A 13,205-nucleotide genomic window follows, 5' to 3' on the forward strand; every position below is an offset into this window, starting at 1 on the left:
CTCCGCCATGGGCTGCGCGGCGGCGCAGGGGCGGCTGGCGGCGGGGCTGCTCGTCAACCTGGCCGCCTCCATCTGCATCGTCTTCCTCAACAAGTGGCTCTACGTGCGGCTGGGCTTCCCCAACCTGAGCCTCACGCTCGTGCACTTCGCGCTCACCTGGCTCGGCCTGTACGCGTGCCAGGCGCTGGGCGCCTTCGCGCCCAAGCGGCTGCGCGCGCGGCAGGTGCTGCCGCTCGCCCTCAGCTTCTGCGGCTTCGTCGTCTTCACCAACCTCTCGCTGCAGAGCAACACCATCGGCACCTACCAGCTGGCCAAGGCCATGACCACGCCGGCCATCGTGCTCATCCAGAGCGTGGCCTACGGCAAGAGCTTCCCGCTGCGCATCAAGCTCACGCTGGTGAGGGCCGGCGCGTGGGCAACGGTGGGCAACGGYGGGCAACGGCGGCCCGCGGGGGGCCGCCCTGGGGCTCACGGCGCCTCCTCCTCGTGCCCCGCAGCTCCCCATCACGCTCGGCGTCTTCCTCAACTCCTACTACGACGTGAAGTTCAGCCCGGCGGGCATGGTGTTCGCGGCGCTCGGCGTGCTCGTCACCTCGCTCTACCAGGTGGTGGGTAACGGCCCCGGCCCGCGCGCCCCACAGCCCCGTCCGCGCGCGGATCCTCCGCAGAGCCGCCTTCCCAGCCCCGCGGCCCTGCGAGCGCTTCTCCCTGAGCCCCTTCCACCCTGTCCATCCCTCCCAGGGGTTTCCGTAGGGAACGCACCGCGTGCCAGGGATGGGCGCAGCGTAACCCTGCGCCTCGGTTAGACCGCTCCCTATGGAGCGTGGTTTTCCAGCCCTTGGGTTGCTTTCATGGCTTATCCTTGAGGGATTTCCGTGCCGCCGTTTCCAACGCAGCCACCGGTATTTCCGTGGAGGCTGCTCCGGTGCCCGGTATGGGCCTGGTGTTACCTTTCTGCTTGGTTAAACAGAGGCATCCAAGAGGTTACCTTAACTCATTGGGCTATAGCTTTGTACTAGATATATGGCTGCATACATACCAGATATATAGATGTCTTGGGCTACAGTGTAGTACTAAAGCTTATGCAAAAAATACRAGCGCAGGGCTTGTATCAAGCCCTGTGCCCCGTGCTCTACGTGGCCCTGTGTGTGCAGGGGTGTTGGACTAGGTGATCTCTAAAGGTCCCTTCCAACCTTAAGGATTCTATGATTCCATGATGATATGCAGCTCGTCATCTGCCTTGACTCCAAAAGCTTCCCGGGTTGAAGTCCCCTTTTTTGCTGATGTGATGTTGTCATCAAACTAACCCCAAATTCCTTTGCAGTGCATAGGTTGTGCCTCCAAAGGCAGCAAGGCTCCGGGGCCTGTAGTYATAAGATGTCTCTTGTTTGGGGGCAAAAGAGGAGAGAGAGGCTGCAAAATAGCCTTGGGCAATAGAATAGTGTGTGTGCTGGAGAAATGTTAGTGCTTGAGTGAAATTCACATGTAATTTTTAAGAAACCATGACAAAASTTAAGTTGTGTACACGGAGTGCCCTGTTACTCACAAATTTGCACTGTTGGTTTGTGAAACCTTAACGTTAGGGTTTATTCTTCAGTGCAATGCTAAGGTGCATCCTTTTTGCCCGTAGCGTTCATCTCATAGCGATACGTAGCTAATGCTGGCCCTTCAAGTTGCTGTGTTGGAAATCCAAGCTGTGGTCAATACTGAAGTTCAGTAGCTTTGGGAGGAGCTGAGAAGTAAGGCAAATGGTTATTGTTTTGTTAGCTTCTGAGGAGGAAATACAGAAAGAGAGAAAAAAGTTGCTGATTCTCATAGTGTTTTTTTTTTTTTTTTTTTAATACAGCTGTGAAAGTATTCCTTAGAATAAATTCCAAAGTTTTTTCTGTGAAAGTAAATTTATCCCTTTGAAAAGCGGTATAAATTATGCCCTGTTCAAGTATGCGACAGTTCAATATCTCTTAAATTGACTTGTGCCATCCCGATGCTAAGAAGCCTCCCATGTACTTCCTAATGCAGCACACGCGGGAGGTTGGCTAAAGGGGTGGTCCCTGCAGGATCCCTCGCTCTGCTTGGGCAGAGGAAGATCCCGCTTTGTGGGAGATGGGAAGTTGTTGCCCGGGCAAAGGGCAGCCCCCACCTCCTTCCTCGTTGTTTTCCCGCTCTCCTTTAACGCCTCTCCCTTTGGATCGCAGTGGGTGGGAGCCAAGCAGCACGAGCTCCAGGTGAACTCCATGCAGCTGCTCTACTACCAGGCGCCCATGTCCTCCGCCGTGCTGCTCTGCATCATTCCCTTCTTCGAGCCCGTCTTTGGGGAAGGGGGCATATTTGGGCCCTGGACGCTCTCTGCTGTGGTAAGGATTTCATTGCCTGGGGGCTTCTTACCTCACGATTACTGAGGAACTTACAGTTAATGCTTCATATTAAGGCATGTTTCTTTGCAGAACAGATTCTTTGTACAAGCGTTGACTATAATGAGATGAGGGATATGGGGAAAGAGGRAAAAAAATCCTTGTTGTTTCCGTCCCACCTTTTCTTAGATGAGTTTCTGGCAATTGATATCAGTCCTTATTCCTGTTTCTGTTCAGAGGGCTTCTGAACAATGGGAAAATTTGACAAAGCTCAGAGGGTTGTCCTAGTACATTAAATTAAAATCATACAAATGCCTAATTCCAGGTCTAACTTATCAGAAAAGATAAGCATGCTTCTCTCCTGTGGTTATTCTTCAAAGTGTTGATTTATTTTAACCAAGAGAGTTGCAATTCCTCCCCACAACTTTCCGTCCTTGATGTCACCAAAAAAGAGCCCACTAGTGTCATATTCTGCACTGCTGCTGACCCTTCAGTCAGAGGTGGGTGCAAGGTCATTTCTGGTAGTGAGCAGAAGAACAAGTGTTTGCAACAATAAGATTTTTCCCAATACTTTTTGTGTGTTTGTGTGACTATAAATAAGATTTCTGCCTGAAAGGTGAAGACGGCGACTTCTGCATGTGAACAGCTAAATTTTTCAAGCCCCTTTTAAATGTGCGCAGAAGGTAAGAGAAGGTTGCAGTTCTATCAGTGTACATCTGTGGGCAGCATAGCCCGAGTTACTCCCATCACGTGCATCTGCAGTGGCTGGAAACTTGATTTCGTTATTGTTCGCAATTTGTTTTTCTTGGGTGACATTTTGCCTTTGTTGAGATAAAGGAACCTCAATAAATACCTGGGAATATATCTGCAGATGGCCAAGAAGTGTGTTGGCTTACTGACTGTGTGCATTAATCCACAGATAATGGTCCTGCTGTCTGGTGTGATAGCCTTTATGGTAAACTTGTCCATTTACTGGATCATTGGAAATACGTCACCTGTCACGTATCCTTTGTAACATTAGTTGCTTCTCATGTTTCCCATGAATTATGTTAGCGCTCATTCCCTCTGATTTACGGTGGGAAAAGCGCTCGGATACCCACCTGCCTTGTCTTCCCTGTTGAAGCTGGACAAGCAGGTTCCAGTCCRGGTGTGTTTTGTTTCCCTGTTGGTGCTCGGAACAGAGAATTGCAGCCGAAGCCTCCTGACGTGGCCCTCATTCCTGCAAGGAGCATTTGGCCACCAGGAAAGCGAGAGGTGCCGGGGAGCGCGTGATGGGGAGAGGCTCCACAYGGAGGTTAATGGCAACAGTGGGAATTTGCATGACTTTTGCAGTAATATTGCATGGTTTGGACATGATCAGTGCAGTTGCCACGTGTTCCTGTTTACAAAATGCTCTCTTTGCCACTGTCCTTAACAGATGTGTAGATATAACATGTTTGGACACTTCAAGTTCTGCATCACCCTCCTGGGAGGGTGCCTCTTGTTTAAGGATCCGTTGTCCGTAAATCAGGGCCTTGGGATTCTGTGCACATTGCTGGGGATTTTGGCCTACACACACTTCAAACTCAGTGAGCAGGAAGGCAGTAAGAGCAAACTGGCCCAGCGTCCCTGAAGCAGGATTCTCTGGAGGTTAATGGCATCGTGGGGAGAGCAGACGTTTAAATGCATCGATTTTGGAATGCACAGGGTGGCTTTGTTCAGCTCAAACTGTTTTTAGTTTAACTGCCAGGACCATTATTCTGTAGCTAAACACCACACAATGAATTATGTAAGGAGCTGGGGCTGTGCCATCCCAGTCCATCTGACTGGTTTCATGAAATAGCAACGTAAAAAAGATAATGGCACACCTAAAATTTCTATGGAAATTTTGCAGAAGTAGTTAGGATTTTTGCATATTAAGTGAGCTCATTAATGGCCAATCTTAAATAGAGAGAGGGAATCGTGCCCTTGTGCTCATGCCAGTGCTGCTGTTCTGAAGAAACCTGGGGGCTCTTTCAGGCAGGTGCTCTGGTGTGTGAAGATGCTGCTTCTTGCCCGGTGAATGATGAAGAGGGACACGACGCGTTTGGGTGTTTTTAAAAGGGCCCCCAGCCTCATTCCTCATTCTCGTGTGTTTTCTTATGTACGTGTTTGGCTCGAGTACGTTTATAAATTATAAATACGGCTGAAGGTATTAAATAAAGTTATTAGTGGAGYAAGACTAGAGAATACATGGGAAAGCTTGAAGCCAAGCTCTGGAAAAGTAGGAAATCAGATCTGAACAATTCATTATGTGGTTTGTTTGTTTGTTTTCTCTTTCTGTTGATCTGTTAAGGCATTAATGAGGTCGTTTTTTTTTTTTTTTTTATAAAAACTGTTATTGTTTTACAATTTTCTTTATGCCAAAACCAAGGATTTTCGTGAGACCTTGTAAGTACTTGTGAGCCTTAATAAAATCTCTGAATTTGTGGTAATTGCCAGTATTTTGCAGCCGGCCCAGGCAGGYGCCCCTGCTGCAGCAGCCCTTGGAGGCGCCGTCAGGCAGCTCGCCCGCTCTCACGGACGAGGAGGGTGGTCTCTGCCAGTGTTACTGCCTTCCCCCTCCTCTGTGCAGCCCCTGCTCGCTCCCACGGATTTCATGGTCCTCACGGATTTCACGAGATCCATGGATTTCACGGTCCTCATCTCATCCTCCCTTTGGAGGGAAGGCAGTTCCGCGTGGGCCATGGTTGTTCACCAAACAGGCCTCTCGGGACCTTTCCAAAGGGAGTGAAGTGTGAGAGGTGGCAGCCTCTTCTGCCTTAACTTGAGGGTACTCTGGAAATGAATTTATGCCGGTATCCAGCACTGTAGTTTTGGAAGGAAGGAGGAATTCCCCTATTTTAAAAGCTCGCTGTGCTCTGAGTAAGTCAGGTGAGAGTGTTTGCCAGACTGACGAGGTCCAAGCTCATTTGCAGTATCTTAATCCTCACATTCAGGCTTTATTTTATCTTCATCTACCTCTAGCAGGTTTAAAGAGGGAAATTGTATGAATAAAAACAAAGTGTTTGGGTTATCCCAACACCGAGAGCAATGGCAAGGTATTTAGCTCCTCTAAACTTTCTTTTTTTCTTTTTACAATGGAAACAGTAGGTCTTTGATGTATAAGCAACAATGCAGACCTTTTCAAGCTTGTAAATTATTTATTCTGTTACAGAATCCTTGTTTTTAAAGCAAGTTACTTCACTGTGCAACCTAAGTTTACACTGTAGCGCTCTRTATCTTCTCAAAGCCAGAAAGATCTGAATAATTTTACATCTTTACCAGCTGTGTCTTAGACATTGTACAGGTTCAAGGATTTTTTTTTTAATATATTTTTGTAAGTCTGTAATTAGTTTAAAAATACAGCCTGGACTGCTCACAGATATGTGGAGAACAGGATCATCTCTGGCCGCAGATCCCTCAGCGGGTGCCCTGGGAAAGGCATCCGCACTGATTTGTGCCGTGCACAAGTTCCTCTGAAATGCAGACACCCCACAGAGACATTCCTACAGCATTCCTAAAGGAAAACCACCAAAGGCTGTAGGACGACGAGACTTGAGGTGGGACTGATGCTAATACAGTGGCAGAATGGACAGAAGTGTGTGAGAACGTATGCACAAGGCTCCTGGAGGAGAGGAGCAGATCTGAAAGAGGAAATGAAGAAAATAGTGTAAGATTTTATATTATAAACAGTCTGTTGCTGGAATGTGCAAGTCTTGAAGGTCATTTAAGTGACATGATTTTTTTTTTTCTGTATGTTCAATAGCTGTCTTTGGAGATACACTTATTGTGTCTAACAAATAAAATATGTTGAACTTTTTCTTTGTCATATGATTCAAAATACTGAATTTAGCAGGCTTCACAATCGTGGGATAAATGGATCTGTTCCTGCAGGTTGTTTCTTTGGCTGCAGTATGATGGGTGGAAGGTCTGTTTTACTTGACTATTTCTGCTTATTGTGTGGGAAGGCAGGTTTTTTTTTCTGATTGAATCRTCTGTGCTTTGGTGGCCTGGGCATACACTGTGCAGAATGGTGGCACTCTGGGTTTTGCTCACATAAATGCAATGTGAGGGTTGAGTTGAAACACAGGAGGTTACATCTGCATGTGAGGAGGAACTTGTTCACTGTGAGGGTGCCAGAGCCCTGGCACAGGCTGCCCAGGGAGGCTGTGGAGTCTCCTTCTCTGGAGATCTTCCMAACCCGCCTGGATGCCGCCCTGTGCCCCGTGCTCTGGGTGTCCCTGCTGGAGCAGGGGGTTGGACTGGATGATCTCTRGAGGGCCCTTCCAACCTGAAACCATCCCGTGACTCTGAGAGCTCGGGTGCAGCCTGAATTTGTGGCACGTGAGGGAGGCTGTTGGCTCCAGCTTCACTTTTCCTCCACGGATCCGCGGGCGCACGAGGCCGTGTGAGTCAGTGCCCGATGGTGGGTGCCCGTCTGCTTCCCTGCGCTGCCTTCTTCACCCACCAGAATCCACCATGACACAAACTTCTGGATTTTATGAAAGAAAAATCAGAGGCTTGGCATCTTCCACCCTGTGAAGGCATCGTCCTGCGTGTACCGTCACAGCTGGAGCAAAACTGCAAATCCAGCTGCAAATCCGTCCCCTTTTGTTTTCCCTGCTATTCTGCTTGTGACTGAATTGTGGTGACAAGCTGGACCTGGCTCTATTCAGGTTTGTTTGTTAGCCTTGTTGTCTTCAAAATGCTACCATTAATTTCCCCTGGAAAAACAAGCTTTGGATGCTAAGGTGACACCTAAAAATTAGAGCAAGCACAGATGACTGGGATCAAAATATGAATGGGTAGCAGGAAGTTACCTTTGTTAACCCTCTCCCTTGAGGTTCTTCAGAGCTGGTTCCACCAGGTTTTCTCATTCTCTTATTTTGAAGTATGGCCTCAATTCTCCACACAGATACTCAAGGCTTTTTGTTTGTGTTAACTTGGTAACTCAGCACTCAGCTTGACAGATTTTGCATCTGTTTTTGTATGATTTGCTTTGTTGGTCGGCACAGGCTCCAGGAACTCGACGCCAGAGGAGTTTTTCTGTCGATACAGGAGCAGTTTCAGCCTCAGGCTTGAGGCTGAAGGATAGTAATGTGCTGCTTTTAAATCCATGAAAAGGCAGCTTGTCTTCCCAGAACCTACCTTCCAGACAGAGCCTCAATTCAGCAGGAATACATCCTGCCTGTCTCGGTCCCTGAACTGACTGCCCAGCAGAAGCCCAGGGCTAAAGCAACATTGAACCCTTGTTTGGGCCCTCCAGAGGTTTTTATTGAATTTATTTGAAAATGTTAGTGGCAGTCAAAGCTGGTAAGGTAAGTAAGGTATCTGTAAAGTAAGAAAGGTATCTGTCAATCTTTWCAGATACAAATCTGAAATTCAGCAGTGCATTATGCAATAGGAGCTTCAGAAGAGTGTTTTTAGAGCCTTTTGGAGTACAGCTAGTTGCCCCCGCAGGTCCCATATGTCACTTATCTTGTGCAGAATCTACCACCAAGAAGTGGTGCGTGTGTGTGTCTCAGCTGGCTGCGTTTACACGGCTGGGCTCTGGGAAGGGACCTGCTCTGCGCGTGGCTGGCGCGCTCAGGAGGGGTCGCTTCTGTGGGTGGGAGGGCTCCTCATCTCCCTGCTTTGAGCAGCGAGGCCTTGGTTATGCCACGCCATGGTTATGGCATTCAGGGAGCCAACCTTACTTGCCTTGCGTGGTGGGATTTTCTCCTGGGATGTCTCTTCTGCTCCCCGTTAYGCAGTCGGTCTCTCGCCTGAATTTCCACAGAATCCCAGGATGGCTGAGGTTGGAAGGGACCTCTAGAGATCATCCAGTCCAGCCCGCTGCTCCAGCAGGGACACCCAGAGCACGGGGCACAGGGCGGCATCCAGGCGGGTTGGGAAGATCTCCAGAGAAGGAGACTCCACAGCCTCCCTGGGCTTTTAAAAGCAGCAGAGCTGGGGCTGCAGCCTTGCAGGAGTCCCTGCTTTTCAAAATGTTGATAACTGCTCGACCTCCCTGTTTAGTGAGAACACAAAGGAGAAAGACGCTGAGCATATGGAGAGATGGGGGGAAAAAAAGGAAAAGGTTGAGGTTGTGGTTTCTCTTGCAGACCTTCGTTCTTCTCTCTGTCAAGATGCTGTTCTTGCTGCTTTAAAAAGGGGAGGACACTTAGCACAAGGGAAAGATCGCATGAATAACATGAATGTATGGACCTGAGTGCTGCTATTTTTCTTTCTTTCTTTTTTTTTTTTTTTTTTGTTTTTTTGTTTTTTTGTTTTTTTGTTTTCCTCTACCTGGGTTCTCTTAACAGCCCTCCTACCCGGGAAAAAGAAGAAGTGCTTTAAAATATAGGAGGAGTTGGGTTAACCTGAATTTAGGGAGGATTTTCCGCTCTGGAGCGGCCCGTGCCTTCCCAGCTGCGCTAGCTGAGCCCCTAATAGGCCCCGGGCCTTGTTCTGACAGGGGCAAGGCACGAATGGACGTGGGCAATTTAACCGCAGTGCCGTGTAAGTGAACTCTGCGTTTAGAAGGGAGCGGAGGGATCAAASGTTGGTTGGGAATTAGCCCCGCGAAGGTGCGGGCTCTCCCGTGAGCGACTTCCCTGGCACGGGCATGCAGGTCTCACCTGGTCACGCTGCAGCAGCTCCCTGGTCCCAAGGGACCAGCTCTGTGCTTGGAGCCGCAGGGGAGCAGTGGCATCCAGGAAGCGCAGGGAGGAGATTTCTGCTTGGAGCCTGGTCTAAGAATGGGATTTTTCACGGCCTCAGTACACGAAGCAATCACGGTTTAGAGAGGTTTTGTCCCCGCTTCCTAAGGAAGAGGGGAGGGACATTGCCAGTGGCTGAATGCCCAGGAATCACCCCGACTCCTAAGGCTCCGGGACAGAGGTGCGGTGCATGTTAAAGAAATAAATAAACTTGAGACAGCAAACTGGGGAAAACAGAGCAAAACACAGCACATAGACCTCCAGGCAGGGTTTCAAGTAGAGGGTCCAAGTTCACATGGTTAACTCCACAGTCAGGCATGCGGGCAGCAGGGCCGGATTTGTCAGTGGATCTTCCCTTTCTGCTGTAGCTCATGGAGAGTGGCATGTGCTCAGCTTTTCCAGGAATACAGCTGCGGAGTACAGGTAGCCTTGGAGTAGGATAGCTTAGTCCGGGCAGAGAAGCTTGCTTGTTTTCCAAAATAAACTAGATATACTGTTTAACAAAGAAATGGGGAGCCCTTATTCTGCCTCCTTCCTCTATCCTTAGTGTTTTAATCCTTAACTTCTGTGGAAGTGGTTTCACTGATTTTTTTTATTGTGTATCTAACTACAATGAGTGACTGTTTTTTTTTTTTTTTGTCTTGCAATACATTGGAGTTGCATGTTAAAAATCTTCATTAAGAGCGTGTAACTTATCTACATGCATATTTGTTGATTCCATTCAGGTTTCTGTCTTTTAGCTAAGTGGAAAAAGTCCCTCATATTGCACAACATCAGCTGTTGCAGAATAAAATGTGCCCCCCCCCCAAAAAAAAAACCCATGACTTAAGCAGTCTATCAGAAATAATTTAGCAACAAACTGTTCTTCAGGGAGTGCAGAGATAATGACAAAGGTCTCCTGGGATCAAAATTGATTTACTTTTTAAATGCATTTCTTGTCATTAGTCAAAACTTCTTTCCTACAGCTTAATGGAGAAATCAGCAGCGATGGTCACAGGTTCTTTAGACAATTCTGAGTTATTTCTGAAAAATAACTCGTGATCTCATTTCCCTAAGCGCRAAGAAACTGTCCTGACCCAACTAACAGCGTCCTGGTGCTTTCCCGGTGAGTGTCATTCCCCACAGACCCGCTCCTTAAGTTTAGCTTTGGGCGCAGTTTGCCTAGGACTCGGTGGGCAGGTGAGAACCAGGGAAGAGCTGTCCTGTTGGTCCTGTTTTCCATGGAAATKTCCATGTTGCTGAACCAGCAGCGGGTGCTAAAGAGCTGCTGCCGCTGCCTGCAGGAGGGCTTTGTCCGTCTGAGGGCGGAGGGTAATTCACAGCCTCAGAAAAACGGGAAATCTGCAGGATTCTGGAGTTTTTTAAGGCTGGCAAACTTGCCAATCACTGTTGCATATCCCTGAGCAAGCCAGGATTTAAATATCTTCTGTAAGTATTCTCAGTGTTTTCTGTGGCTGTGTGAATGTGAGATAAGCAGTCTCCTGCTGTCAGGAATTTCCTTTTAAAAATTTACATAAGTCAATATGCACAAAACATCTAAGGAAATTACACTAGGATGTGACATCCTTATTGACTGACATGATTTAAGATTTAGGGGCTAGAAATGCATGAAATGAAACGAATTTCTGGATAGACCTTTCTGCAAAAGTAGCTTTTGCACTGTGTAGCTGACACTGTGTGCTGCTGCAGAGGACGGTGCAGGAGACAGCGGGCTCCAAAGAGGAATCTCTGGCACTGAGAAGAGGAAGCTGCCAGAAATCAGAGCCAGCAGCTGGCGGGAGTGATGCCTCCAACTGGAGCAACGTTATTTCCTTGATCAAAGGTCCCAGAGCAATGGCCAGTCCTGGGTGCTAATAGGCAAAGGAGTATCAAGTTCACAGTTTTGGAGTCGTGTGGGAGAAAGGTTTGAAAGCAATGCGAAAATCAGCTGCGAGATGAAAGCAGGTCTCCTTTCTTGTTGGTCTGCACAAGGAGGAAAAGAGTTGCTCCAGTAAAATGTGTTATTTGTTATCCTGAGGAAAATTCCCTTGAGCAGCTGCACGAGGGGAAGGCAGCTGAGGAGAGCACAGCCCTCTACAGATGTCCAGACGTTTCCAAAGAGGCTTTCCCAGAAGAGAACAGGCTGGCTTGAAGCACGGGATAAGTGAGCTATGGAGCAGAGCAGCTCTGCAAATTCCCAGCCAGAGCAYTGCTGTCAGTAGAAAGAACCCAACTCACCTTGCAAAGAGTCCTCAGCTCCCCTGCAGCACCAGCAAAGCTGGATAGGGATAACTCAAGTAAGTCTCGGTGGTAACGTGTGCTCTTTAATTTTAACCTCTGGAAATGCGGGCCGAGCTATCAGCAGAACGTGGTTTCCTAGTGAGGTGCCACCACAGGAGCTACCACGAGTTTACCCGCCCAGGTGACTGATACCCAAGGTAATCGCAGGACGTTCAGAGCGCGGTTAGGTGAGGAGGGAGAGAGCACCGAACAGCAGCCCCTCTCCAAAAGGGGCTATTTGCTGGGACCCGTTTCCATATCCAACTCTCTGCTATTAAAAAAAATAAATAAATAAAGCGTTCATTACTTACATTGCTTCTCAGGCACAGGCAGCTGTGCCAGCAGAGCAGAAGGGGGGCGAGAGGATGGGAAGAGCTGGTGAGAACAGATGTCCAAAGTGCCGTGCACTGCGAAGGGACACGCGCAGAAACCTTGAGCTCTGCCCATGGCACAAAACAGCCTCCGTGTCACCGTGCAGCTGAGCGGGGCCCASCAGCACGGCAGCGCTTCCCAGAGCACATGCAGTAACCGACCTGCCTGATTAGGGGGCAGGAAGGGTGAGACAGGCCCAAGTCACAGACTCATAGAATCCCTGAGGTTGGAAGGGCCCTCTGGAGGATCATCCAGTCCAACCCCCTGCTCCAGCAGGGACACCCAGAGCACGRGGCACAGGGCGGCATCCAAGCAGGTTTGGAAGACCTCCGGAGAAGGAGACTCCACAGCCTCCCTGAGCAGCCTGTKCCAGGGCTCTGTCACACTCACTGTCAAGAAATGTTTCCATAAGTTCCTGTGGGACTTCTGGTGCTTCAGCTTGTGGCCGTTTCCTCTAGTCCTATCGCYRKCCACCACTGAAAAGAGGCCGCCCCCTCCTCCTCACTGCCTCCCTTGAGGTATTTATACACGCTGATCAGGTCCCCCCTCAGCCTCCTCTTCTCCAGGCTGAACAGGCCCAGCTCCCTCAGCCTTTGCTCATAGGGCAGATGTTCCAGGCCCCTGATCATCCTGGTAGCCCTGYGCTGGACTCTCTCCAGCAGCTCCACATCCCTCTKGTACTGGGGAGCCCAGAACTGGACGCAGTACTCCAGATGTGGCCTCACCAGGGCTGTGTATAGGGGGACGACCACCTCCCTCGACCTGCTGGAGAMGCTCTTCTTAATGCACCCCAGGATCCCRTTGGCCTTCTTGGCCACTTGGCACACTGCTGTCTCATGGTCATCTTGTCATCCACCACGATGCCCAGGTCCTTCTCTGTAGAAAGTCAGTGCTCTGCAGCTTTACCTACATCCTATCTGGTAAGAACGATGAGATATTGTGGCCTCTCCTGAATGAAAAGCATTATAGACAAGATTAGGCAGCTGTCTGCCAAAAGGAATACTCTATATTTTACCRGTATCTGCAGCAGAAACTGGTGGATCAGATATTCCCGTGAATCTTCTCCAGAGCCTCGTGCTAACAGGCAGCAGACCTGTGCCCCCGGGTATCTCAATGCTCTATGTTCCTGGCCATATTCATGTGAGGTTTCTGCTACTTACGTGAGGAAAACGTAGACTGTTTGCTGAGCCAAATAAGTCATACAGAGCCATAGAGATGGATCCAGGAATTTTCTCTGGCGASTAACACTGTCTATCTACTACCCCTTAAGTCTTGTATCACGCTCTGTTCTCTCTGCCTTGGCTCCTATCTGAGCACCACAGTTTTAAAATAATTAAGGTTGGTGAGAAGTCAAAGCGCGATGCCTGCATATCTGTCCGGGCACTCAGGGAAAGCAGAAGAATCTGCCAAGAAAATACACAGAATCAAAGGCACTGCAACCRGAAAGAATATTTCTAAATGTAGGGATGATATAAATTGGGTTCCTGTGATGCCAACTGAATGAAATAATCCCTCAAATCCA

General features: G+C 48.8%; 1 protein-coding gene across 1 annotated transcript; it reads left to right on the forward strand.

Moving 5' to 3' along the window:
- Window positions 1-6: 6 nt before the first annotated feature.
- SLC35E3 (solute carrier family 35 member E3) lies at window positions 7-5,858 on the forward strand. Its single transcript, XM_026052800.1, has 5 exons — window positions 7-397; window positions 498-608; window positions 2,196-2,354; window positions 3,271-3,353; window positions 3,777-5,858. Exons 1-5 carry the CDS (start codon window positions 8-10, stop codon window positions 3,961-3,963), a joined length of 930 nt encoding a protein of 309 aa, XP_025908585.1. The 5' UTR covers window position 7; the 3' UTR covers window positions 3,964-5,858.
- Window positions 5,859-13,205: the final 7,347 nt, after the last annotated feature.

This window comes from Nothoprocta perdicaria, unplaced genomic scaffold, assembly GCF_003342845.1.
Source record: "Nothoprocta perdicaria isolate Ctin4 unplaced genomic scaffold, notPer1 scaffold_91, whole genome shotgun sequence".
Taxonomy (NCBI): Eukaryota; Metazoa; Chordata; class Aves; order Tinamiformes; family Tinamidae; genus Nothoprocta; species Nothoprocta perdicaria.